Source organism: Fragaria vesca, linkage group LG2, assembly GCF_000184155.1.
Source record: "Fragaria vesca subsp. vesca linkage group LG2, FraVesHawaii_1.0, whole genome shotgun sequence".
In the NCBI taxonomy this organism is placed as follows: domain Eukaryota; kingdom Viridiplantae; phylum Streptophyta; class Magnoliopsida; order Rosales; family Rosaceae; genus Fragaria; species Fragaria vesca.
This window is the reverse complement of record NC_020492.1, coordinates 15,933,472-15,957,024: the sequence shown is the minus strand read 5'-3', so window position 1 is coordinate 15,957,024 and position 23,553 is coordinate 15,933,472. Positions and strand designations below refer to the sequence as shown.

At 38.2% G+C, this 23,553-nt stretch overlaps 4 protein-coding genes across 4 annotated transcripts; 2 read left to right on the top strand and 2 right to left on the bottom strand.

Annotated features, from left to right (window-relative positions):
• Nucleotides 1-4,511: 4,511 nt before the first annotated feature.
• On the bottom strand, nt 4,512-5,718 carry LOC101306207 (probable F-box protein At1g44080-like). Its single transcript, XM_004292526.1, has 2 exons — nt 5,394-5,718; nt 4,512-5,302 (listed from the first exon to the last, which is right to left on the bottom strand). The coding sequence occupies exons 1-2, from the start codon at nt 5,716-5,718 to the stop codon at nt 4,512-4,514; spliced, it is 1,116 nt and encodes a 371-aa protein (XP_004292574.1).
• A 159-nt stretch (nt 5,719-5,877) lies between these two features.
• Nucleotides 5,878-9,959, top strand: LOC101301631 (tRNA (guanine-N(7)-)-methyltransferase subunit WDR4-like). Its single transcript, XM_004290566.1, has 10 exons — nt 5,878-6,025; nt 6,879-7,043; nt 7,478-7,664; nt 7,842-7,898; nt 7,992-8,062; nt 8,433-8,511; nt 8,600-8,659; nt 8,859-8,962; nt 9,067-9,127; nt 9,425-9,959. Exons 1-10 carry the CDS (start codon nt 5,901-5,903, stop codon nt 9,806-9,808), a joined length of 1,293 nt encoding a protein of 430 aa, XP_004290614.1. The 5' UTR covers nt 5,878-5,900; the 3' UTR covers nt 9,809-9,959.
• Nucleotides 9,960-15,366: 5,407 nt separating this feature from the next.
• On the top strand, nt 15,367-17,427 carry LOC101301347. The gene is made up of 3 exons (XM_004290565.1): nt 15,367-15,974; nt 16,078-16,877; nt 17,066-17,427. Exons 2-3 carry the CDS (start codon nt 16,123-16,125, stop codon nt 17,145-17,147), a joined length of 837 nt encoding a protein of 278 aa, XP_004290613.1. The 5' UTR covers nt 15,367-15,974; nt 16,078-16,122; the 3' UTR covers nt 17,148-17,427.
• Nucleotides 17,428-18,975: 1,548 nt separating this feature from the next.
• LOC101301058 lies at nt 18,976-21,587 on the bottom strand. The gene is made up of 3 exons (XM_004290564.1): nt 21,415-21,587; nt 19,389-21,320; nt 18,976-19,275 (listed from the first exon to the last, which is right to left on the bottom strand). Exon 2 carries the CDS (start codon nt 21,137-21,139, stop codon nt 20,498-20,500), a length of 642 nt encoding a protein of 213 aa, XP_004290612.1. The 5' UTR covers nt 21,140-21,320; nt 21,415-21,587; the 3' UTR covers nt 18,976-19,275; nt 19,389-20,497.
• Between the last annotated feature and the right edge of the window lie 1,966 nt (nt 21,588-23,553).

The following is a 23,553-nucleotide window of genomic DNA, read 5'->3' as shown; positions in this document are numbered from 1 at the left end:
TTGTCAATAACTTCCTGCATATTCAGATCCTTCATTGGTTTAAATGGTCGCTTCATATATGTTCTGCAAAAGAAACCCGTAAATTCAACTCATAATAGGTATCTAAACAAGTTAACAAATAACTCATAGAAAAGATAATACAAAAGGCAGACTTAATGTTTTTCCATTTCTGAAAAGGCTTCTAGAATCAGGAAGAAACTGTCCAAAACTCAAGTTACACAAGCAAAAGACGTAAATCATAAAAAAGCATTATATGGGGATCATAGACTTCATTCCCTCTTGGTTAATCGGTTATCATAACTACTATGTATCATTTTTCTTCCCTATATATAGTTACACCCGCAAGAGATCTCAAGCATAATACCGAAACTATTCCTCGTCAGGATTCTCAAAGCTATGCCAACACTTTTGATATGAAAAATCATTAACAAGAACTCGTAAGCACTTACAAATACAAGTGTAGCTCTTATTATCTATAGGATATATAGTGCAAGGTAAAAAAATGTAAAAACAAAATAAATATCTAGTTAACCCCAATGTACCTTAACCAACTCGGTTGTGAAGGCAACAAGGACATCCAATTTACAAACTCGGCTAGGGTTGCGTTCAGGTTGGTCCGGGCCGAAAAAAATCAAAACCGAGTCCGAACCCAAAAGTTTCGAGTCGGGTCGGGCAGGTTTTTTTATCTCTAGAAACCGACCAATTCGGGCCTTTTTCAGGCCGGGCCGAGTTTCCGGGTTTTCGGGTTGTAAAAAAATGGTATCTGCACTCATGTTCAAAAATAAAAACTGAACAACAGTGCCCAGTTAGTCTGCAAATTCACTTTCATAAACATTGCTAAAACATATCATAAACTCATAAAGACATGCTGCAAACTTGCAAAGTCATAAACTCACAAAGTCTTAAAACACAAAGTCATTACAAAGTCTTAAAAGTTAAAACACAAAGTCATGAAGTTTGAAACACAATTACACAAAGTCTGAAACAGTGCAACTGTCAAACTGCAAATCACATACATAAACCACGAATTACCGTAAACCAAAGTTCATAAATCATAACAACATCAAGTCATCAATTATTAAAATTTAAAGCTGAATTGCAAGTGAAACTTTCAGTCTTTCACACTTCACATCATGAACTCGAAGTCCATGAAATCCTTCTCCATGACAATGACACACTGATACACATCACTCCATCCTGCAAATCAAAAGGGAACTCCCTTAATCAATTTAAGCAAACCAAGTGAACTGTAAATGAATAAAATGCAACAATTAAGGTTTTAAGTGAATGAAGTTATTTAAAAAAACAGTAAAACAAATAACATACACCAGCATTTACAAAGTAAGAAACTGACCCTGAAATCTCTATTCCTTTTCTTGTCTTCTTTGAAGATCCAACACTCCTAGCAGTAGTCTTCATTTTCTTTTTTGAAGATGTGGCAGATGATCCAATTTTCAGACCAGTCTTGACATTGGTTGTCATTGCTTCAATAATTCATTTTTGCTTTGTTGCCTGATCTGCTCCTTTGAGTTTCTTCCCTTTCTTGACTTGTTTTTGTTCGGCTTTCTCGTGTTGACTATCAGCTGTGTCCTTTAGAGCATCTACGAATGATAAAAAAACACAAAGTAAATTAGTCTATTAAAAAATTAAAGATAAAAAGGCATTGAACTCATAAATATATATACCTCTTTCAGCTTTTTCATAGAACAAGATGTCTTCAATGGTTGGAAGATATTCTAAGTTCTGAATACTCTCAGACCTCAACCAATTTTGGAAGCAGATTAATGCTTCAACTGTCCTTGGAGACAATGAGCTTCTGAATGGATCAATTACCCTCTTCGATGTGCTGAAGCAGCTTTCACTAGCCACTGTACTCACTTGAATGGCTAGCACATCCTTGGCAACCAGTTGAAGATTTGGGTACTTCGAACCATTCAGCTTCCACCAATCGAGAAGCTTCCAATCTTCACCTTCTGGAGGGTCTTCAATAGGATCCAACAAGTATCGGTCCACCTCATGTGAAACAACTGTTTGAGAGGAATCTTCTAGTGCTTGTCTCCAATTAGCCTGCATTGCTGCCCTCTTCCCAGTGAGGCTTGAAGAAGTTTTTGATCCACAGCTACTGCTCTTGGAAGTAGTTGAAGATTTCTCTGCATCCTTGTCACTTGGCTTTGCCTTTTTGGTGGCCATTGAGGTTGCATACAAGTCTGTGAGCTTAAAGACCAAGTCCCTCAACTCATCAGACTTCTGCTTGACTCTAAAACTGTCATAGTGCAGCTCAGTTTCACATATATGCTGAAAATAGCGCAGCTTATAGCGAGGGTCAAGAACCAGAGCCACCAAAAGCAGTTGATTAATGTCATCGATGCTTCCAAAATATTTCTCAAACTTAGTCTTCATCTTACTTGCCATCTCTAACAAGATCTTCTGTGTTTAGCTGCCAGCTTCAAGGTGTCTCTGATTGAACAGGTCCTCAATCTCTTGCTGAATAATCACAATATCATGGAATGCTTTCTGAGCTGTGGGAGTATTAGTTGCAGAAGCTCGAAGGGTCACATCATGAAATTGCTGCATCAAGTAAAAATATTAGGCAACAAGAAAACAGTTAGAAAATAATATTAGGCAGCAAATAAATTAATATCAGATTGGGTTAAAAAATACCTGAAGGAAGTTGACAAACACAGTAGATCTCTCCCAATCACTTAGATTTGGTGGCCCTTCTCGTTTTTCTCTAACTGTTGGCTTGTTTTGAGCATCTGCTATGTATGCCTCATCATCAGTAAATTCATCTTCCTCATCAAAATAGCTTCTATACTTTGAATCCTCTTCTTCAGCTATACGATCAAAAGCTTTTCGAAGCTGAAGAGTTGTATCCAACATGAGGAATGTGGAATTCCAACGTGTTGGCACATCCAATATGCAGACCTTCTTGCTGTCCAACTTAAGGATCTCTACACACTGCCTAAACACATCAAGCCTAGCTGGAGAACTCCTAACATAACGGACTGCATTTCTAATCGAAGCCACAGATTTATCCATCATCCTTAAGCCACTTTTTACAATAATGTTAAGAATGTGAGCTAAACACCTCACATGTAGCCACTTACCACCTAAAACAGGTGGTTTATCCCAAGTCATCATTTTTTCACGAATGAACTCGATGGCTACCTTGTTAGCTGATGCATTGTCCACTGAAATAGTTAAAACCCTCTCTATTTCCCAATCAAGCAAGCATGCTCCCAAAAGCTTCCCTATGGTGTTCCCTTGATGATTAGGAATTACACAAAAGTTAATGATCCTTTTGTGTAAATTCCAACCACAATCTATGAAATGTGCCGTAACCACCATATAGTTAATATTTTGAACTGATGTCCATGTATCAGTGGTTATATTCACACAGTGACTAGCAAGCTCTTGCCTAAGTTTTCTTTTTGATCAGCATACATCTCCCAAAATGTTTTGACAACCAAGCCTCTACCAGGAACCTTGAACCTAGGACATGCAGCTCTACAAAATCTCTTGAATCCTGGTTTCTCTGTTGAGTTAAATGGCATCTCATCTATTACTACCATCTCAACACATGCTTTTAGGATGCTATCCTCATCAAATGCTGTCATTCCTAAGGTAGGTTCACTCAATTTTCCACCAGCAAGAAACACTTTCTGGTGTTGTTCTAAATCTGCCCTACCCGGATATCTCTTACACACATTCTCAATATGTCTTTTCAGACTACTTGTACCATTATCATAAGTATTGCAAGCAAGGTCTTTTGAGCAGTACTTACATTTGGCGCGCGGCTCATTACGAACCAAGACCTTCTTCCCATCTTTGTACTCATACACCGGCCGCTCAAACTTCTCGTAATGCTCCCATACCATTGAACGCTCTCTTGACCCTGATGAAGACTCAGCAGACGAACTCTTCCTCGATCTCTTTTGGGGTTTCGGTGGCAGGGATGTCATGGTAGATGGAGATGGAGTTGCTGCAGCTGGTTCTTTTGTTGCAGGGATGAGGGAATTTTCAGCTGTAGCAGATTCAAATTCAACCTCCACATCTTGATCCTCTGAATCTGAATTCGAATTGGATTCGAGTTCGAAGCTTTCTAATTCTGTTTCGACTGTGTTTCCCAAAGCCCAATCCATGGGAAAGACTGAGAGTGATTGACTGATGGATTCGTCTGGGTTTGATTCAAAGACTGAGAGAGAGAGGGCTGAGAGGCGAGTGAATGAGAGTGACTGAGTGAGAGAGGCGAGTCAGGCGACGGATTAGGCCATTAGGGTTTTTTTAGGCTTTAGATGCTCATTATGCTGCATCAGATTTGCAACACATAGCCTCAGAAATTTTAAGTTCGGGTTTTCGGTCCGGGTCGGGTCGTCGCAGACGAAACCCGGCCCGATCCGGAACTTTCAAAATCGGTCCGGGTTTAACCCGACCCGCTGTTTTCTGTGTCAAAACCCGACCCGATCGGGTCGGTTTATGGCCAAACCGGTCCGGGTTTTCGGGTTTCAGTTTTAAAAAAACAGCCCTAAACTCGGCTGAATCCATAAATGGTTTCCTCTTTCTTCTTCAAAACCAAAGAAACTGTCAAAATCTCGGGTGATTGTCCCATCCTCCATATTGTAAACACCCATATCTTTGCGTATCTCTGGAAAGATTATCTTGTCGTTCATGAAATAGATGCAGTTGGGTTTACATCTAGAATAGTCTGACGCCTCGATGGAGAAGGAAGAACTCGAAGGAGTTAGGAAAATGGTTCGTTTCCCCAAGCTCTTAACCTCCGAGTCCACCCATGATTTGCTGTCTGTAAATGGGACCTCAAAAACCCTGCAGCCAAATGCTAAACCTTCAGAGCTGTACGTATGAGCAGTAAACAGAACCACCAACAGAACCCCTCCCGATTCAACTAAGTATCTCTTTTTAATACGCACATTAGAACCTAGAAGGAGTAAAAGCTGTTCCTTTGGAAGACTTGGAGCAACAACTCTTAGTTCTTCTTTGTCAATATCAAACACTGAAACGCGGCCGGAAAAGTACAAGAAATAGAACTGACCCTTATAATAAACCACATCCATCATTGTCTCGTCTCGTACAATTATCGTTTTCCAATCTTCATCACCCAGCTGCCCTGGTCTGCAAAACCCTAAAGCATGACGTGTGTGAAACATGACTATGTAATCCGACGTGCCAGAAGGGCTCGTTGATAAGGCAAATTTCTCTATGATTCCTCCTCGCAAATATATCCCCTTATCTGGGAGCTCAATTTTTGCAAGATTTAAAGGATGAAACAGAGTCCAATTCTCACCTCCAGATTTAGGTACAAACATCAGCCATCCCAAAGATGAAGCACACCCTCATCTTCCCTTTTGGTATATCAACTTTGTAACGGACCTCACCTTTTCCCGGACTGTAAAATCCAACCTCCTTATCTAACAAGCTGAAGTCTAAGCGAATCCCCGCTAAAGCGAGTGGGAGCATAAGCAAAGGAACCTGCTGGGTTAAAAATCTCGAAACAATACCAGTAGTATCTCTATATTGTTTCTCCTTTACTAGCTTCGTCGTGGCTGATCTCCATGATTTGCACACTGCACCAAAACAAGTAAAATCTTCCAAGGAAGATAGCCATTTTGCAACAGAAACGATAAGATCATCATGGAGATCCCTGGACCAATTGCGCTCCATTGGAGAGTTTGACATCCTTTCTCTTTTCTGATCACCCATCGATTGCTGTTTGGTGTTGCCCTAGAACCCTTCGCAACTCTCTTACGTGACCTTCTTGTTTGGGCCGGTTCAATATTGGGCCTAATATGAAACTGAGGGCCCAAAGTTAAAACCCTTTTCCGTTATTACAAAACCCTGAACAAGTCTGAAGAGAAAGTAGAGAAAGCTTTGGCTGAGCAACAATGGAGGACACTTACGAAGAAGCCAGCAAGGACACGGAGGTCGCGCCTGCACTCATAGCAGTCCACCCGACCCAGAATTCGGTTGCTGTCGCAATCGGGTCGGACCTTCGCGTCTTCGACCTTATGTAAGCTTTTATATCTCTCACTGCTTTGGTTTGGTTTTTCATTTGTTTGATTCAGATTTCTTACGAAACAGAAAACACAACTAGTTAGCTGAAGAAGATAGAGAATCCAGTAGCAATAAGAAAACCCAGTAGAGGAACTAGGAGCTCAGAAACAATGTAAACCCAAAGTTTGGATTTTTGTTTGCTGTAGATGTATTAGCTTTTGCAAAGTTTAATCACCAGGAATTGACTTTCTGCAAGAGTTGATAAGACCAAGTTCACTTGGACTTTTAGGATTACATTCAGCCTCAGGTTCATGAATGATAGCTTTCTAGGAAGACCAGAGAATAAAACTTGCAATTCGGTGTCTAAAACCATACCTTATCTAGCATTTGCGACCCTTTACAGCAGTTGCCATTAGGGTCCATAATAATGCCGCCATTGCTTAAGGCTCCATTAGGGACCCCCTATAAGGTGTGTTCAGTTTATAACTGCCTCCAGGAAGAAGTTGTCGGTATGAGGAGATGAAAGTCTGGCTTAGTTTTGGGTAACCAATTATTTTTGGGTGAATCATATAAGACTTCCATAATCACTTGTGGCTAGAGATAGAAACTTATTGGCTTCGTTGAAATACACATTTGAGTAAAAATTGGCTGATGTCTCTTGTGTGTTTTCAACTATATAGGGTACAAAACTACAAACTAGAATTAGGTCAGTTTTGGTAAGGATCTGAACTTTAGCTTTCTTTTGTAGTTGAATAAATATAATTCCTTGTTATGTTTTTAGAGTCAAAACTAAGCGTGTCTCTGTGAATGTATGTGAAACTGCATCAGTTTGAGCAAGATAATTACTCTACCTTGTGGTCCTTTGACAGTGGGGGTTGTGCAGTCTCTTTGGTGGATGATTCTGGTGGGTCTCTTCATAAGGATTCCATAAGAGCCATTCGGTACGGAGCAAGTGGGAAGCTATTTGTGTCTGCTGGTGATGATAAACTTGTCAAGATATGGTCAACTGAATCTTGGCGCTGCATTAGTACTGTGTAAGTTGAGAGTCATACTGTTTTGAGGGGACTTTGTGATGATCTCTCGTGGACATGCATATGGTGTACTTGTGAAAGATTGGCCCTTGGTCTTGTACAATATGTGGTTTGCTCATTTATAAATTAGTGCAATGTAACATAATTCTGGTAAAATTTTGAGCATCTAGAGCATCTAACCTCATCCGAAAAGTGAAAAAAAGAAAAGAAAAAAGAAAGATAAAATCTTATAGTGGTGTGTAATATAATCAGATGCAAAATTGATTACTTCTTGGCACTGAATGTTACTTCCGTAGAACCATGAGATAACATGCTCCCTCTATTTGTATCTGCAACTAGAAGATTCATCATGACTCCTCAGATACTGTCAATGTAACCACTGTCTGCTAGAAGTGTCTTTCTTCCCTATTTTAATATCTTCCTGTCTTTTATTGTAGCTGCTCAGAGAAAAGAGTGACTGCAGTTGCCATAAGCAACGATGGTTCCTATGTTTGTTTTGCGGACAAATTTGGGGTTATTTGGGTTGTGGATCTGGATGTGGAGGGCTTTGATGGAAACCAAGTGTCTGCTAACAAAAAGGCAGCTCCTATGCTTTCTCACTATTGTAGCATAATAACAAGCCTGGTGAGTCATTTGCAATTGTAAAGCTTTTTTATTTTATTTAGATGATTCTTTTTTATACTGTTCCTTATATATACTAGTCAATTTTCTTATCCCATAAGTGAATCTTTTTTTCTGTATATTAATATATTAATGAGAGAGAGAGAGAGAGATGCTAATTGCAGTTGTAATTTTTTGTAGGAATTTTCTCCTGATGGGCGATTTTTTGTCAGTGCTGATCGGGATTTCAAAATACGCGTAAGCCAACATCGGATCTAATGACTGCCAAATCCGTTAAGGTAATGCTATTTTGTCTTGCACATAAATCACAGGGTTTTCCTCTATTGACAGGTTAATGTGTTTCCCAAGAAGCCTTTAGATGGTGCCCATGAGATACAAAGTTTTGCGCTTGGTCATACAGAGTAAGATACTTTATGTCTTTTTTTGATAGACATTGGAGAAATGCATAGATACGATTTCTCTTTTCTTTTTTCTTGTCACACAACAGTATGTGCTATAGTGTCATAAAAACCTCAAGGTGTTTACATTTTTTTTTTTTTTTTACTATCTCAGTAATGCATTTGAAACTAAATGGAATGGTTTACTGTTTCTTAGATGAAGTAGCAATTCAACACCAGATATGAAACACTTTGAGTTAAGATATCTGTTGCAATGCTGTCTCTTATACTGAATCATGATGGTGTGGATTATCTGTTGGAGACCTTTATGCTTAAAGAATATATTTGCAGCTTAACATTCAGTTGTCTTTCTCTTTTGTGCATCTATTGGCAGATTTGTTTCCTGCCTTGCTTTTGTTTGCACTCAGGAGTTCCCCCAAGGTTTTCTTGTCTCTGGAAGTGGTGATTCAACTGTAAGTATTCATAAAACCTCATGTCTATTGAATTGCTTCTAGATGCATCCTCTGTACGTGGATTATTTAACCCATCTTAACTCTGCAGGTTCGCCTATGGGATATTTCCTCAGGATCTCTTTTAGATACTTGTGATATTATAGAAAAGGTATTTCAGTTGTTCTAACTTCTAAGTTTCGTGAGCTTCCCAATGATCTCATTATTCTTTTTGGAGGTTTTTAAGTATGTAAAATGCATGGTCTAAATAACCATGTAGTTGATTGGGTTATTGGTACCCAAGTACTTGTTTTACTAAGCTTTTTCTGGTGGCATGTTGCTTACTTGATTTCAATTCCATCTTCCTGAAGGCAGGACCTTTAGAGTTTAAAGGAATAGAAGAGGAGTCCTGTGCGGCTGTTACTGATTTATGCACTATCCCAGATAGTACACTTGTTGCCGTCGCTGTACAAAGGTAAGTTTCTTACCATGGGAGTGTATTACCGTTTTGTCTCCTGAGATGGAGATCTTTATTCATTCATTGTCTATCTTAATACTCATTAAGACATCTCATTGTAGTTTGCAAGGGATTATATTGTTGAGATGCGATCCTTCTGCTCAAACTCTCGATGTTGCCAAGGTATGGACCTCAATTAGTCAAGTAATATTAAAAATAAGAAAGCAACCTTGTCGAAGAGCGAATTGGCCTACTATTACTTATCAGGCACCTTGAAATGAATTCATTTTACAAGAATGTCTAGTAACACTTTCTGTCTTGCATGACATTAATTTGTTTACCATCCCCTCCTTCCTGTCAGCTTCTTAGCCATATTTGAAAGGCAGAATTCAAGCTTGAAGTTTGACCATAATCACCACATTACCATGAATTTCACATGAAACAGGCACACATTTTGATACTAACGAATCTTTCTGGCAGGTGGTAACTATCAAGGGAGATACATTTATTCCTACAAGCCTGGCAACTAGTGTATCCTCAGGACTGTTGTGGATGGTAACAGGTGCCTCTAACTTGGGTGGTCTTGAAAGCCCCTCTTTGGCTCGTGTCAGGGTTATCTCTGACTTTAAGGAAACCACTCCTGATGTTGAAGGGCCAACTGTTTTGGAAGATGATGAGACCCCTGGGGGCGTGAAATTGCTCGAAAAATTACAGGGAAGAGTGTCCATTGACGAAAAGGTTTTCTCAACAGCAGCTGAGGCTTTGAAAATATCCATGAGCAAATTACTGATAAAGAAGCAGTACTCTACCGAAAGGCGAGAATTTAGAAAGAGAGGTAGAAATGATAAGAAACTCAAACAGTGAAGGGATTCCTTCAATGGCAAAAAGACTACTCGGAACTCTGTAATCCTCTTTGCTCCTGTAACTCTAGTGATTTTTCATTTTTACTCTTTTTTCTCACATTGTAACAAAATGCTTGTATTAGTTTAAGATATCAGAAAAGCTGTGCTTTTGGAAGTTTTCCAAAGAATTTGACTAAACCCTAATTGCAGCCATGTTGTATTCGATATATTGCTATATCAGTAAAATCCATGTTTCATTTTTAGCTTAAAATTATGACCAGCAGAATATTCCTCAAGCCAAACAGTTCGTCGAAAATAGCATTATTTTGGTTACAAATTAAGATCATGAATATGATGATTTATGAAAGACATTCTACCTGAAACCATTAATGGAACCCAGAAATGGGATTAGTCGACTCGGATTCTCCGGCTCGACCATAGTCCAGAAATGGAATGCCTTGAAAAGGAAGCTTATTATGGTTGATTAGGATTAGGCTTATTTTCAGGATAACCTTGATTAGGAAAACTAATTGAATCACTAAACAGACATAGATATCCGTCAGGGGGTCGTCTACTTCTGTGTTCTATCCACCTGGTGTTGTTTAAAGCATTGTTAATCCTTATGATTATTGGACCCCCTAAGCATCAATTAACTGCTTTTGCTTCTGTACTTGGTCAGAAAAAAATATGATTATCCCAATGGAAGTTGATTATCATAATGGATTACGCCACTAAACAAGTTTGGACCCCATTTCTTTCTTCTACTTCATTGCCCTGTTTCTTACTTCTCCCACATGGCGATGGGAAATCATTATTGAAGTAAAGTAGTAAACCAGTGCAAGTAACTAAAAGAGGATTAACTAATCATGTCATTTTCTTTATGTTGCTATTGTAGGAAATATTATTAAGTGAAATTTCGATATCCCGCTCGCGGTGAATATATTAAAGAACAAACTTTAGTATACATTCGTCCAAAAAAAATATTTTAGTATACATTAACAAGAAAATATGTCAAAACAAAGTAAGCGAAATTACAAACTTGAACTTATAATCTTATGTTGATGCATAGGCGGAACTACATTGAGGCACCCCTGTAATTTTATTCAACTTGTGTATTATGCAGTTGTGATTAAGAAATTTGATATAATTTGAAGTAAAAGCTTTGTAATTTATAAGGTTTGACCCCATTCCTTTCGTATTAAACCATAAACACCATTTATATTGTTATTAAGTTTAATTTATCCAACTTATTTCTCCTACCTTAATCAACTCTTGTCATATACTCTAATCCATAATCAATTCCATAATGAATAATTTCTTTCTTCTCATTCTATTATGTACAATTATTTTGATGAACTTATTTCTCTATATATTATGAATTCCAAATTTCATATATATTTTTTTTCTTCAGTTTAGTAACTATGATGTGCAAAATACAAAAGTTAATTATCTTTTGATATTGTATTAAAAAACATACAATTATTCAATTTTCAAATTTTATATATTTTTACTTTATAACTGGGCCGCCCTTTATATATTATATATAATCATGGCTCCGTCGTTGTTGATGCAATTGTCGTGTTAAGAAATCCAGGCAAGACGAATCAAAATTTTCATACGGTAGTTGTAGTTGTTCATTTATTAAGTGTTCTTTCATATCGAGTATTTCAAAATAATTAGCTTAAAGAACTAAAATATCTCGAGCGTCGTAGAACTAATTCATTTTAAATTTTTGAGATTTTGAGACTTGTCCTCGCTTTGTTTTCGTTAAAGCACGGTAACATTATGAATCATCTCTGACAGACCATATTCCTCTTTCTTGTTTCATTAAACATGATAATGAAATGTCTAAATCAACTATTTGGTATGGTGGATGAATATGATCATGTCTACTCAATCATATGAACAAATTTTTCAATGCCTTGAAGGATTGAGTAAAGCCGAGAGGTAGCTAGTAGGAGTAGTGCCCCAGTCAATAAACCAATTATTCATCTAAAAATTGAAGAAGAAAAAAATAATAATCGAACTGACAACATCATCATCTTGTTCCTCTTGCTTGAAATCATGTGATTGGCACTTGGCAGCATGAAAACGACTGTCACCTTGTTTGGTAGCGAGACAGTGAGGTCATTTTATCATTTCACCCCATCGAACATGACTCGACAACTAGTTCGTTATCTATTCCCAGATTGGAACGTGCGGCGCGTGGAGTGTACGTAACGTGGTACTGATGTGGAGCATCTATCCGGTTGATAGCAACGGAGGAAATAATTCAACGAAAACCCGATTTCAGTGTGTAAATGAGAAAAAAATATATATTATATATATATATATGATTGAATACCGTATTGTTTTGCTTTGTCTGGTTTGTGAATGTTAAAGATTTAGATCAACAATTCAAATACATGTTCTTACGAGTTTAGTTGTGATATAATATTAGTGACGAAATTGATTCTTGAAACAAAATGTTGATTTTTTCCATATATTAGTGATGTTAAAATCATACATTTTGTCTTCATGGTATTATTTAATATAATATATTAGTTGGTTATTGTGACATCCAAGTTCAAGCCAATTTTGATCGAAAAATATTATTGCTACAATTACTGTTGAGTGAGTGGGTGATATGTTCATTATTTTGTTATTGCTATAAAGAAGAATGTACAGACGATAAACGGTGAAATCTTACAAAATGATGAAAAATAGATAAGCAAAAAAGATTTTAAGAGCTTAAGTCTTTAGTAATACGAGGCAAACATACATAATAACACTAATCTAGGACATGATATCTTACATTTAAGAGAATGTGTAAAGTAGTATTACGATTGCTTACCATCAAAATGTGTTAGGAAAGAATGCTGGAAAACTTCAGGGGGGGATAAAGAACCTTTGGCTTTTTGATGCAATGATCCAAGCTTAAAGATAATGTACCTAATCATTTTGCTTCCCAGTTATTTCTCTCTATGATGACTTGATGAGCATGATCACCGATATTTATCTCCTCTAGTTGCTAGAAGTCTAGAACACGCGCGTGATAGTGCGAGTCTCTATCATGTTGTTGGTTACAAAGTACAAAACTGTCAATTCGGTAGGCTCGGACTCGACCACAACCTGAAAAAGAAATGGGCCTGCTTGCAGTTGGGTCAGGGTTTTCTACAAAAGAAAAGGACTGGTGGCCCGGACAATAGGGCCCACGGCCTGCACCAGTTTAACGTCATTAACGGCACGCGGTGTCTTTAACTCTTTTATAGATGTTAGGGCCGTAACCGTTAAAGGAATCAAAATTATTTCCAACCGTTACTCTCCGTGGGCCCCTGTCCCGCACCATTTACGTCTCGTTTTCTGGACCCTGATCCGGCGATCAATTCGAGTATGAAACAAGCGCGGCTAGGAGGCGATCGGAGAAAACCCTGGAATTGAATAACATCCTTGCTATTTTTTCACATCTTCTTAACCAAAAACTTGTAACGTAGTTCTACAATCGAAACAACTCAAGCAAGAAAAATAGTATTATATAGAAAATAAGTTACCTTTAGTTTAACAAATGAGAAGACATGTGAATACCTACACATACGGTTATATTTCGTTATGTCATGCCTTGATGAAATTGAACGTACATGGTGTCCTCATCTACTTGTGACATACACGATGTTAGTTATAATAAACTATCTAACATAGAACTCACAAACGCAATGTAGTGGCTAAATACTTTCGATTTAAATGTATTTTTCATTTTTTTTTTAATATAGAATCAAAAAATTTTACTTTACACTTGCGAGTTTAATTATCAAAGTTGAGTCATTATTCTTAGAGCTTAACCTAAATTTACATGAACCTTAATCGTTATCCGATAATTTACACTCAAAATAGAAAGATTTACCTTCATCGATTTCTATTTTATTTTGAATTTTTGATCAATAAGAAGATTTACCTTGGTATAAAATCAGTCTGACCAACTTGTAGATCGAGGTTGCAACTTGCAACTTGCAAGGACAAGCAATGGGGCAGGTGGCTTTTATAAACCTTGTTTTATTTTAGGGCAACTCCTGTACTCGGGGGCCAAAGCTCCAATCACGAAAATGACAATATTTCGTACTCAAAGTTGCATGCGGGGTTAAGCAAAATTAGGTACTTTAAGACTCTTAACCCAAGTGACCAAAGTCCCAAAATCTGATCAAACAAAAGTAATATTTGCTATCACAAGCTTAATTTGTCTATATTTGCTAGGCGCGTTTACAGACGTACATCACTACCCTAAACACTTTTTTATACTGCTGTCTAATTAACAGCTTCTTTAATTTCTCGATTTTCTCTATTTTAGGAAAGATTTTAGATGTTTTACTCTTAAAACTTTTTTCAAAATGAGGAATGTGAAGACAAATAAACTCAAATTCTCAATATTTACAGCAAACTTTATAATTTTATAAAAGTATTTGCGGAATGATCATAAATTCTCTAAAATAGGAAAACTGTTGGAGTCAGAGAAGAAAAATAGCTCAAAAGTTTGACTTTTTCTTTCTTATAATCTCTATTAATAAAACCAGAAGGTTTTTTGATTTTGTCAACAGTTAAATTTTTGAATTATTTATAATGCCCTTGATTGATTAAATTTTAAAATATGTCTTCTAACAGATGAAGGACAAATTAGTAATTACAAAAGTTAGAAACAAGAAAAAAAGAAAGAAATAAAAAAGCTTAAAACGTGGGAAGTTGGAGAGAAAAGTGGGGAGGGAAATCTTTTTTTGGTTTTTTTGAGAATGGGAGGGAAATCAAATTTTGAGCATAACTATAATAGTAAAAAAAGAATTCACACACGTGCATAATGCGGGTCTAGTAGAGAATTATAAGAAAGCTGTTATGAATCTATGATTACCTTCTTGAATTAGTTAGTTAAATTTAAACAGTAATAATAAATAAAATAACATCATTCAAACTTCAACATAAAATTAGCATGAAGAATAACTTCGAAGTTTATAATACGGTAGCTAGAAAGCGCCCAAACACATCACCAAAAACCCATATCCCAAAACTTTTTAGCGTCCAATTCTCGAATCGAATAGTCAAATACTCCAAAATGCAGCAAATGGTCTCGTTAAACCAACCGAAGCTTATTAATCAAGAGACTAATTAAGTAGTAAATTAGCACCAATAATTTCAAGTACAATAGATTAGAGAATTAAAAAAAACGAAATGAGAAACGTAGGATGAGCTCATTATATTCCTATGAGTGCGTGCGTTTATTTCTCTTCTGCAATTCATAACCACCACGGTAGTCACAGTGACAGTGACTCTTCTGAGCTTCACCCAAAGTCCAAGCAAGCCCCGACAAAAACGAGCTTCCCTCACTCATAGAAAGACAAAGTTTAATCTTGGTTAGATAGAGAAAATCTTAATTAACAATTAAAGCTTACACGATTAATCAAATTCTGGGTTCTGAAGCTGTGTAGTGGAAAACCACCGGGGTTCTCATGCAGACGCACACGCCTCTTGTTTTTCCTTTTCTCTCTTTAAAAAGAAGCTCTTTTCTTTCTCTTTAAAACTGAGGGCCTAGTCTTCCCCATCTTTCACTTTCTCTGTTTGTCAAGTTGCAATTGGCCTGATTGAAACTCAGATAAAAGAGGAAGTGACGGTGTGAGTTTTGAAGGCTGGGATTTAGAAAGCTTAGCTTGCCCACTATCATAAGAGTGCTTAAAGCTTTGATCCTGTTTCTCACTCGCTTTCATAATTCAGTTTAGTGTTGATTGTGATGATGGCTCTTTTTCATGGGAGGTAGCAAAGCATTTATACCAATTCTGCCTGAGACAAACAGGGCATAATATTACACAGAGCTACCTTCTTTTGCTGTAAGCAGCTATCCCCAGATAGAGATATAGACAGAGATAGAGATAGAGAGAGGAGGGAGGGAGAGAGAAAGAGAGAGCTCATCTTCTATATGTCTCTCTTTGTCTTTGATCACATGGCCTGCATGAGGCTTGATACTACTGTGAACTGAGTCTGGCTCATCTAGTGAAACAGATTGAGCTTACCAACTTCAACTTGTTTGTTTTATTACTTGTTTTCTCTCACCTTTCTGGCATGGAGGCTACGGAAATATAGGAGGGCCCTTTCTTTCAGTTTCACTAGTTCTTCATCAGAAACAGTATACTAGTTTATTCATTTCTTGGTGATATTACTCTGATCAATACAGGGTGAGTTCTCAAACCTCCTATGTAATCTGGTTCTTTGTATCCCTATTATTCTGTTCATCATTTTGCTTTTCAGTACGTTTGATCGGATCTTTCCTTATTGCAGTGACAAATTTTGTGACATTTTTTCGGGCTGAGAATCGATTTTGTTATGCTGAGATATAGATCTAGAGCAGTGACCAGCAAGCAAGCTCCAATGGCTGATCACAGCTCTCAACAATCTCAAAACTACTACACCACCAAGATCCCATCTTTCTTTGGTTCTCCAAGATTCAGAGCCTTTTTCACAATAAAGGGTAGTCACTCTGAAACTGACCAAAGCCCTATGATAAGTCCTACTTCAATCCTTGACACCAAGCTTATTTCTCTCCCTTTTGGAAACCCTTTTCCATGTGACAAAAACCAACCCCAGTTAATCCCAAAAGCTTTGTCAGGGACCAAACACTCTTGGGACAACTCAGAGGCCAAAGGCATTGGCCTTGCTCTAGTTGACACACTCATTGATGAAAAATCTGAAGTTAATTGTAGCACTGCTTGTAAGCAAAGTAATGGGAATAAGGTCCTGTTTGGAACTAAGCTTAGAGTTCAAATACCACCCTATCCGGCAAAAGGGTCTGCTAATTCCGGCATCCAAACAGAGAATTCGAATTCGAATTCGTATTCTCCTCAGGCTTTTTCAAGGTGTGTTTCAGTGAGGGAAATGGAGCTTTCTGAGGACTATACATGTGTGATATCTCGTGGACCTAATCCAAGAACAACTCATATATTCGACAACTGCATTGTTGAAAGCTACTACACCTTATCGGATTCAGGCCACTTCTCCAAATCTGCTCCGGAGAATTTCCTTAGCTTCTGTCACACATGCAAGAAGAATCTTGAGCAGAAGATTGACATTTATATCTACAGGTTCGTTTCGATCACTTGGATTTAGATCTTCCGAATTGTTGAAACTAACAAGACCATTGTATATTATGGAAACAAAATATCCATCTGTTTTACATGAACACGAGTATTTCTACCATTCTGATCAGTATGGTAGAAACTTCAGGCACGAGGACTAATCATATATAGTGTAACTTGTATGTGACATGCAGGGGTGACAAGGCCTTCTGCAGCCGTGAGTGCCGCTACCAAGAAATGCTCCTAGACGATAAAGTTGGAAACCCAGAATTTTGATGCTGCTGTGAAAGGACTTGTTCTTGAAATTTTCACCCTGTTGTTGGATCCAAATTTTTTACCTTTTGTCTTTGGCTTTTCAATCACCCTCTCCCCTGCAAATAAAGATAAAGAGAGGAGGAGATATTTTAGTATATTGTAGAGGTTTGAGTTTTTATTTAATTGACTACTTATTTGATTAAGGCCTCTCTATAGGCTATTCCCACAAATTTTTGGCTCCGAGTAGACGATGATGTATGAATGATTCTGAGACTTGTTGTTTTTTGTTCATGTAAATCATAAACTGTGGATATGGGGACCGATCATTATTGTCATTCATGCAGATGACTGACTGCTCATACCTATCTGAAGAATTATTATATGATGACAATCTTGATAAGGAAAATAGAAAAAGAAAGGATTAATTATTCAAGGGAATCGATCCAACCTTCAATTCCTTGTCCAGACCTGTTCTAGATAACCCTGCATAATTAAATAGTAGTAGTTGGGGAACTTTAAAGGAAATGCATAGGCACTCGTACTCCCAAAATATCAATCAAGATCCTAGTGAGATTATATATATATGTTTCTTCACTAATCACACCCTTCCAGAGTTCCAGAGCATCTCTAATGGACTAAACCAAGCTAACTCTTAACGGTATTTGGTCAATCTCGGAAAACACAGTTGCACAAAGCTTCGCAGAAATCAAATGAAATTTGTATCCAAAATACAGTTCCCAAGTCGATTATATTACTCATCTCCTTTGTCGACATTTCAATCGTAACAAGATTATCAAGTTCTTAGCATCGCAAGAACAGAAGTTACCATATTCCCATTTCCAGTTAGAAATGGTTTTACCCAGGCACCCTGCTATTCACATTCATAGAGAATCATTTGGCACTTCGAGTGATCTAATAAAAAATATGCATCTGTAAACTATAATTCTGCAAAATGAGTATGCAAAAGTGCAGATGACATTGCCCTAATCATAAAAGCTGCAGTGATGCACAAATAAATAAAAGCTAATGATGAGACCAACTGAGCAAAAACAGAGACTGGCCAAAGGCTGCTTAAAGGGATCGAACAAAAAGGATCATTGGCTTCGGCATTTAAATAAATGTTTGCCTGCCAGTGTTAACTCTTTTGATTATGCAGGTTTTCTATATTCAACTCAGAGTCTCAGATAGCCCGTAAAATAAAAATGGAAAAGTCACATCACCAATACCAATATAACTCAGTTTCTTCTATTCACGTCCCACGCCTCTAGCCCTATGAAACTCAATAACAGAGCACCAATAATTGAAAAGGGGAAAAAAAAAAAAAGAAGAAAAAAGAGGTACTTGAGTTGATGAAGTCATACTGGTTGATTTGATAGCGCAACTACGAATAACCATTCATGAGACGAGAAAGAGATTTTGGTCTGTTGTCTATACAATGATGGTGCAACCACAAACGCACAGATCCTTCCAAGTTTGCCTGGCTTCTGTATTAGAGAGGTAGTTTTGAAATGAGTTTCCTCACTCGCTGCATTGTCCAATAGTAAGGTTCCTTCAACACTACATAAACAGAAGCAGCAAGGCGCAGTTCCCCAACAACACTACGTCACGAACTGATGGAACTGTGATCCTTGAAACTGATCACCTACGGGAATTTGTATTTCAAACCATTCGGCTATTCGGATGAACCATGTTAGAGTTGTTGTATTGATCACAAAAGCTAACCAAATCAGCCATCAGATTTTGTTTTTCAAACCATTTAGATGTTTCAGATGAACGAGTTATAATTTACATTGATCCCAAACGCCCAAATGTAAACCATGGCCATACATCAATATTACCATAAGAATTTAAAAGAAAACAATAGATTAAATAGTGAATAGAAACACTGTTGATAAATAAACAACCAAGTACGATAACATTGAAGTTCAAGGAAACAGAACATATAATGAAAATGTGACCAGGGGAACACATTATATATCTATCCATTGGATTTAATGAACTCCTAGCACACAGCACAAAGCATCAACCAGATTTCATGATGATCATGACTACATGCTAGAACTGCATTTGACTCCTTCAGGAAACTACTACATACTAGATTCACTAAAGAATCTCACTACTAGCACAACAGCCTTTTGGATTTTCCTACCTGTTCCAAACAAAAATGAAAATATATTAGTCACTATTGAAAACAATAGAACAATGCAATGTATTTGCAATGAAAAGCATTAGTGAAAACAACACACAAAAATAATGTATTACCTTGTTGAAGGCTTGGCGAAATCAACAATCTCCGAGGATGGAAATGATATGAATACAAGAATAAGGCACCATTCACTTGCAAGAACAAGATTTCAACAAGTGAAATCTTGCATGACAAACAAACACAAATTGACCTCTACAAACAGAAGCATTGAAGCAGAAGTAGGAAAGAACAACAATCACTACCCCTTCCCTCTTTTCTTTCAAAAAACAGAAAAGATGGGCGAAGGAGAAACACCCTTTATCAGAGTGTAGTAAAGGAGTCAGATTGTAACTAAAAGAACAAGAAAGTTACATCAGTAAGAAGGTGAGAGTTGTTGATTGGAGAGAAGCCAATTCAGGCTAGACAGACCAAGCAAAGAGATTGATGAAACAGGATGACTACTCAAGGAATTAGGAAGAGATTTAGAAAAGCTGTACTAAGGACAAAGACACCGACCAATGTTAAGACTATTTATAAGGACACTAAACGGGAAACTAGAAAGGTAAAGAAGATGAAAACCAAGAACAGAAAAGAAACCTACAGAAATCTGTATCCATAGACCACTAGACATTCTACACTATACACAGTGACCAAAACTAAAGGGCTAAACCTAGTTCTAAAAGGAGTTAGAATGAAGTTAGCAGATCTGAAGGAGGATATCACATTGACAAATTAATGTCACAACTTCAAACCGAGGTAAAATGTGAATTTCCTCAAGTTAGTTGTTCCATCTATTCCCCTTCTGCTTCCATAAAATCAAATCCCATCCATATCATGTATCCCAAACTACTAATACGGCGCCCATCTCTCCATCTTCCCAACACAAGTACACCAAGTCTGCCTCATAGTTCAAACCCAGAGACCATTGACACGCCACAACCAAGGCTGCTGTTTGTGAGAACCATAAGAAAGAGCTAACACCATAACAATTACCATACAATGCCAATCTTGCCAAACCAAGTACCACACCTTCCCCTTCAAAACACCACCACTAATGCAGAGAACATCAACCTGCCACAACCATGCCTGCCACTACTATAACCATAAGAAAGAGCCCAACACTACCAACCACTTTATTCACTATATATACAACAACTATTTACAGGAGCCTAATGCTCCCGGCCCTTCATTCATTGTCAACATCAAGGTTGAGGATGCGACGCAGAGTCCTAGTGGCTGAGTCCGCATTGTGAAAGAGATCTCTTTTGGAGGAGCTATGCTCTCTGGTTGGGGACGCGGGTGCAGACTTGGCAATTGGGTGCATTTCAATAGCAGAAACTGAGCTAGGCAATTCAAGCGACACGGTCCTCTTTGGCCGAACTGAAAATTTGGGTATTGGCAACGAACTAGGTGGTGGAGAGTTTGAGTAAGCAGGGCCAGCCCAGAGTTCAGAAAACGAAAAACCCTCATTAAAAGGCTTCTCTTTCTTCAGGTTTCGGGCATCGATAGGAATCGGGTTGGTTCTCCCATTGTTTCTACTCATTACTTTACTATCAGAGTAAGATTTAGTCTTGGCATCAAACTGCGAATCAGCGCTAGGTGTTTTGGGTGAATAAACAGAAGGGGATGGTTTCTTCGAAACAGGAGTAGTAGTAGAACTCGACTTCAATGGAGGAGGGGTTGGCAGAATACCTGAGCCGGATTGGAAAGTCCGGCAATTGATCCCTCGGAAGCTCTTGGACGGCGTCGGCCCAACACGGCCCGGCCCATGTTGCTTTCCCCGGCTGTAGTACTGGTTCTTATGCTCCACAACAAGAAGGGTCTCCATAATAACAAAATCACTGACTTCAACTCGCTCGAGTTAATTCGATTCCGAAACCAACCAAACTAGATCTGAAGCTATCTCTCTCACTTCAACTTCCAGATCCGAATCGAACAGAGCGATCTGTTAACGAGGATAATGATCCAGCCTGGATCTGATTCAGATCGGCGAAACCCTCTGAATCTGACTGTGAAATCCGAAACACGGTGGAACCCAGATATTAGATTCGGCCTGAAAAAGGTTTGAGAAGCCATGGAAATGAAAGTTTAGGATGAACTTACCAAACAACAAAAGCGAGACGGCGACGATGGGGACCTCCGGTGACGGTAACGGAGGTGGGTTGTAGAGATCAGAGGGGAGTGAGATTCCGTGTGGAAGTAACAGAAGCTCTGGTAGATTTGGGGATCTAGAAGTGAAAATTTGGGATTGGGAATTGAGCCCAGAGCGGAGGGAGAGAGAAGAACAAATCTGAAATGGCTTTCACACTCGTATTTACAGGTGTACTGCCCCACTGCTAATGGTTTAGACAAATTGGGCCTCGTTTTGGATGGATTTACGAGGATGCCATCTCGATATTCGCTGACTTTCCCTAAGGAGCGGACAGTGGAGGGATAAGAGTAAGACTGGAATGTCTGTTTTGCCCTTTCAATTTAATTTTCTGGAAATTTACTAATTAGTTTTTACCTTGAAGCCCTTCTAGTAAGAACCCTTAAGTTGAGGACTTGGTGAGAATTTTTCGGCTTATCCCCACCTTTCGATCTTATATCTACATCTTGACCGTTTAGTTTATAGGTATTTATGAGTATATCATTTTTTCAAATTTTCAGCTATATTGAAAATTGTTAAGAGTAGACATTCATAAGTATGATTTATCAATTATGAACTTAAACGGTTCATATTTGACAGATTTGGTTCGTCCATTAATTTGATCTAGTTTTTTATCTTAATGAACACCAATTTGGGTGAAAATTTGTAGAAATGATCTACTCATATAAACCTAAAAACTGAACGGATAAGATGTCAAAATGTGATCGAAAATTGGGTCTTTTAAACCATAAACCAAAAGGTCCTTACCAAGTCCTCAACTTAAGGGTCCTCACTAGAATTGCTCCCTTTCGTACCTTTCAAAAAAGTTAAAAAAATATTAGTGTGGCTCATTACCGTTTTTAGTCTAATGACTTCAATCTTCATTCTGTAAATGGAAAGTCATAAGCACAATAGACTCGTTATAGCTTTTCAGTTATTTGTTTGATAAAAAAATAGATTGGTGTGTACCTTTACTCGGTTTTATGGTTTTGTGCATTGATGAGATCTTTATGTTATTCGTAATATGAAAATTCATTTTATTTATTTTGTATCTTGTACATTAGTATGTCTCAATTTTATAGCATAGCAACTCATATTCTCCACATAGTACGACTATGAAATATGAAACAAACATTAGCATCAAACTTCTCCAGCATACGGATCCTTGGGGAAGTGGCTGGCTCTCCGGCCCCAGCCTCCCTAGCATCATGGAGATGGATGTTGGATGGGTTGTCGAGCCATAAAGCTTTGAAGTTAGTCAAATGAAGGTCTTGTTTTTGCAGATGATTTTGGCTAGGTTAATGTAAGGCAGTTTGTCACATCCCGACCCTTATATTTTTACCTTATTTACTAGCGTGATTATAATAAGAATTTTACCGTCTCGATCATTGAGTAAATAGTTTAAATGGTCTCTAGAGGGGTTTCGGGGACGATTATGTGCGGAGGATTATTCGTATGAGGAAAATACGACTACGGTAAAAATGGTAAATTTTAGCTAGTAAAAGGTAATTTTTATTCGGGTATTATTTTTCGGGGTGTTGAATTTTGGAAATTTGGGTTAAAAGGAATGTTGGGTCGGCTGGGCCGAGCCCAACCCATTTCTTCTTCCTTTCTCTTCTTCTCCCTCCACCCGGGAAACTTCACCACCGTCGTCCGCCGCCGTCCGGCCGCCCCAGACCGCCGCACCGGTTCCAATCGATCGACCTCCAACCCAGCAGCCTCCCTGGACCGGTGAGAGGAGCCCTAGCGCCGCCGTGAGTGAGCGGTGCCGCCCGAAAGCTTCGACTGCCGAATCGGTTTTTTCGCCGGAACTTCCTCCTCCGGCCACCAATCTGGGCAAGCTTGGTATGGTTTTGTAGCCCTCCAACCCAGCAACCTTGCCCTAAAAGGACTCACTCCCTCTTGAGCTAGGTAAGGAGAAATTTGAGGTGGAAGTTTTATGGTGTTTTTGATGTTTTTAGTCGATTGCCCTAGTTAGGCTTGGAATTGGTGTTTGTGCTAGTTATGAAAGTTGTAGAGCTTGATGAGAGGAAGATGCTGTTAAAATTTCATAGGTTTTGGAGGTCGCCGGAATTGACCTCCGGCCGCCGCTGCCGGCGGAGCCGCCGCCGGTT

Excerpts from the sequence above, each read along its gene's own strand:
- LOC101306207 (XM_004292526.1), bottom strand. The coding sequence starts at position 5,718 with ATGGGTGATCAGAAAAGAGAAAGGATGTCAAACTCTCCAATGGAGCGC. Across the intron at positions 5,303-5,393 it reads ATTTTACAGTCCGGGAAAAG|GTGAGAATTGGACTCTGTTT; the intron begins GTGAGGTCCGTT and ends CTAAATCTGGAG.
- LOC101301058 (XM_004290564.1), bottom strand. The coding sequence starts at position 21,139 with ATGGAGACCCTTCTTGTTGTGGAGCATAAGAACCAGTACTACAGCCGG.
- LOC101301631 (XM_004290566.1), top strand. The coding sequence starts at position 5,901 with ATGGAGGACACTTACGAAGAAGCCAGCAAGGACACGGAGGTCGCGCCT. Across the intron at positions 7,044-7,477 it reads TGGCGCTGCATTAGTACTGT|CTGCTCAGAGAAAAGAGTGA; the intron begins GTAAGTTGAGAG and ends CTTTTATTGTAG. Across the intron at positions 7,899-7,991 it reads ATCGGGATTTCAAAATACGC|GTTAATGTGTTTCCCAAGAA; the intron begins GTAAGCCAACAT and ends CTCTATTGACAG.
- LOC101301347 (XM_004290565.1), top strand. The coding sequence starts at position 16,123 with ATGCTGAGATATAGATCTAGAGCAGTGACCAGCAAGCAAGCTCCAATG. Across the intron at positions 16,878-17,065 it reads ATTGACATTTATATCTACAG|GGGTGACAAGGCCTTCTGCA; the intron begins GTTCGTTTCGAT and ends TGTGACATGCAG.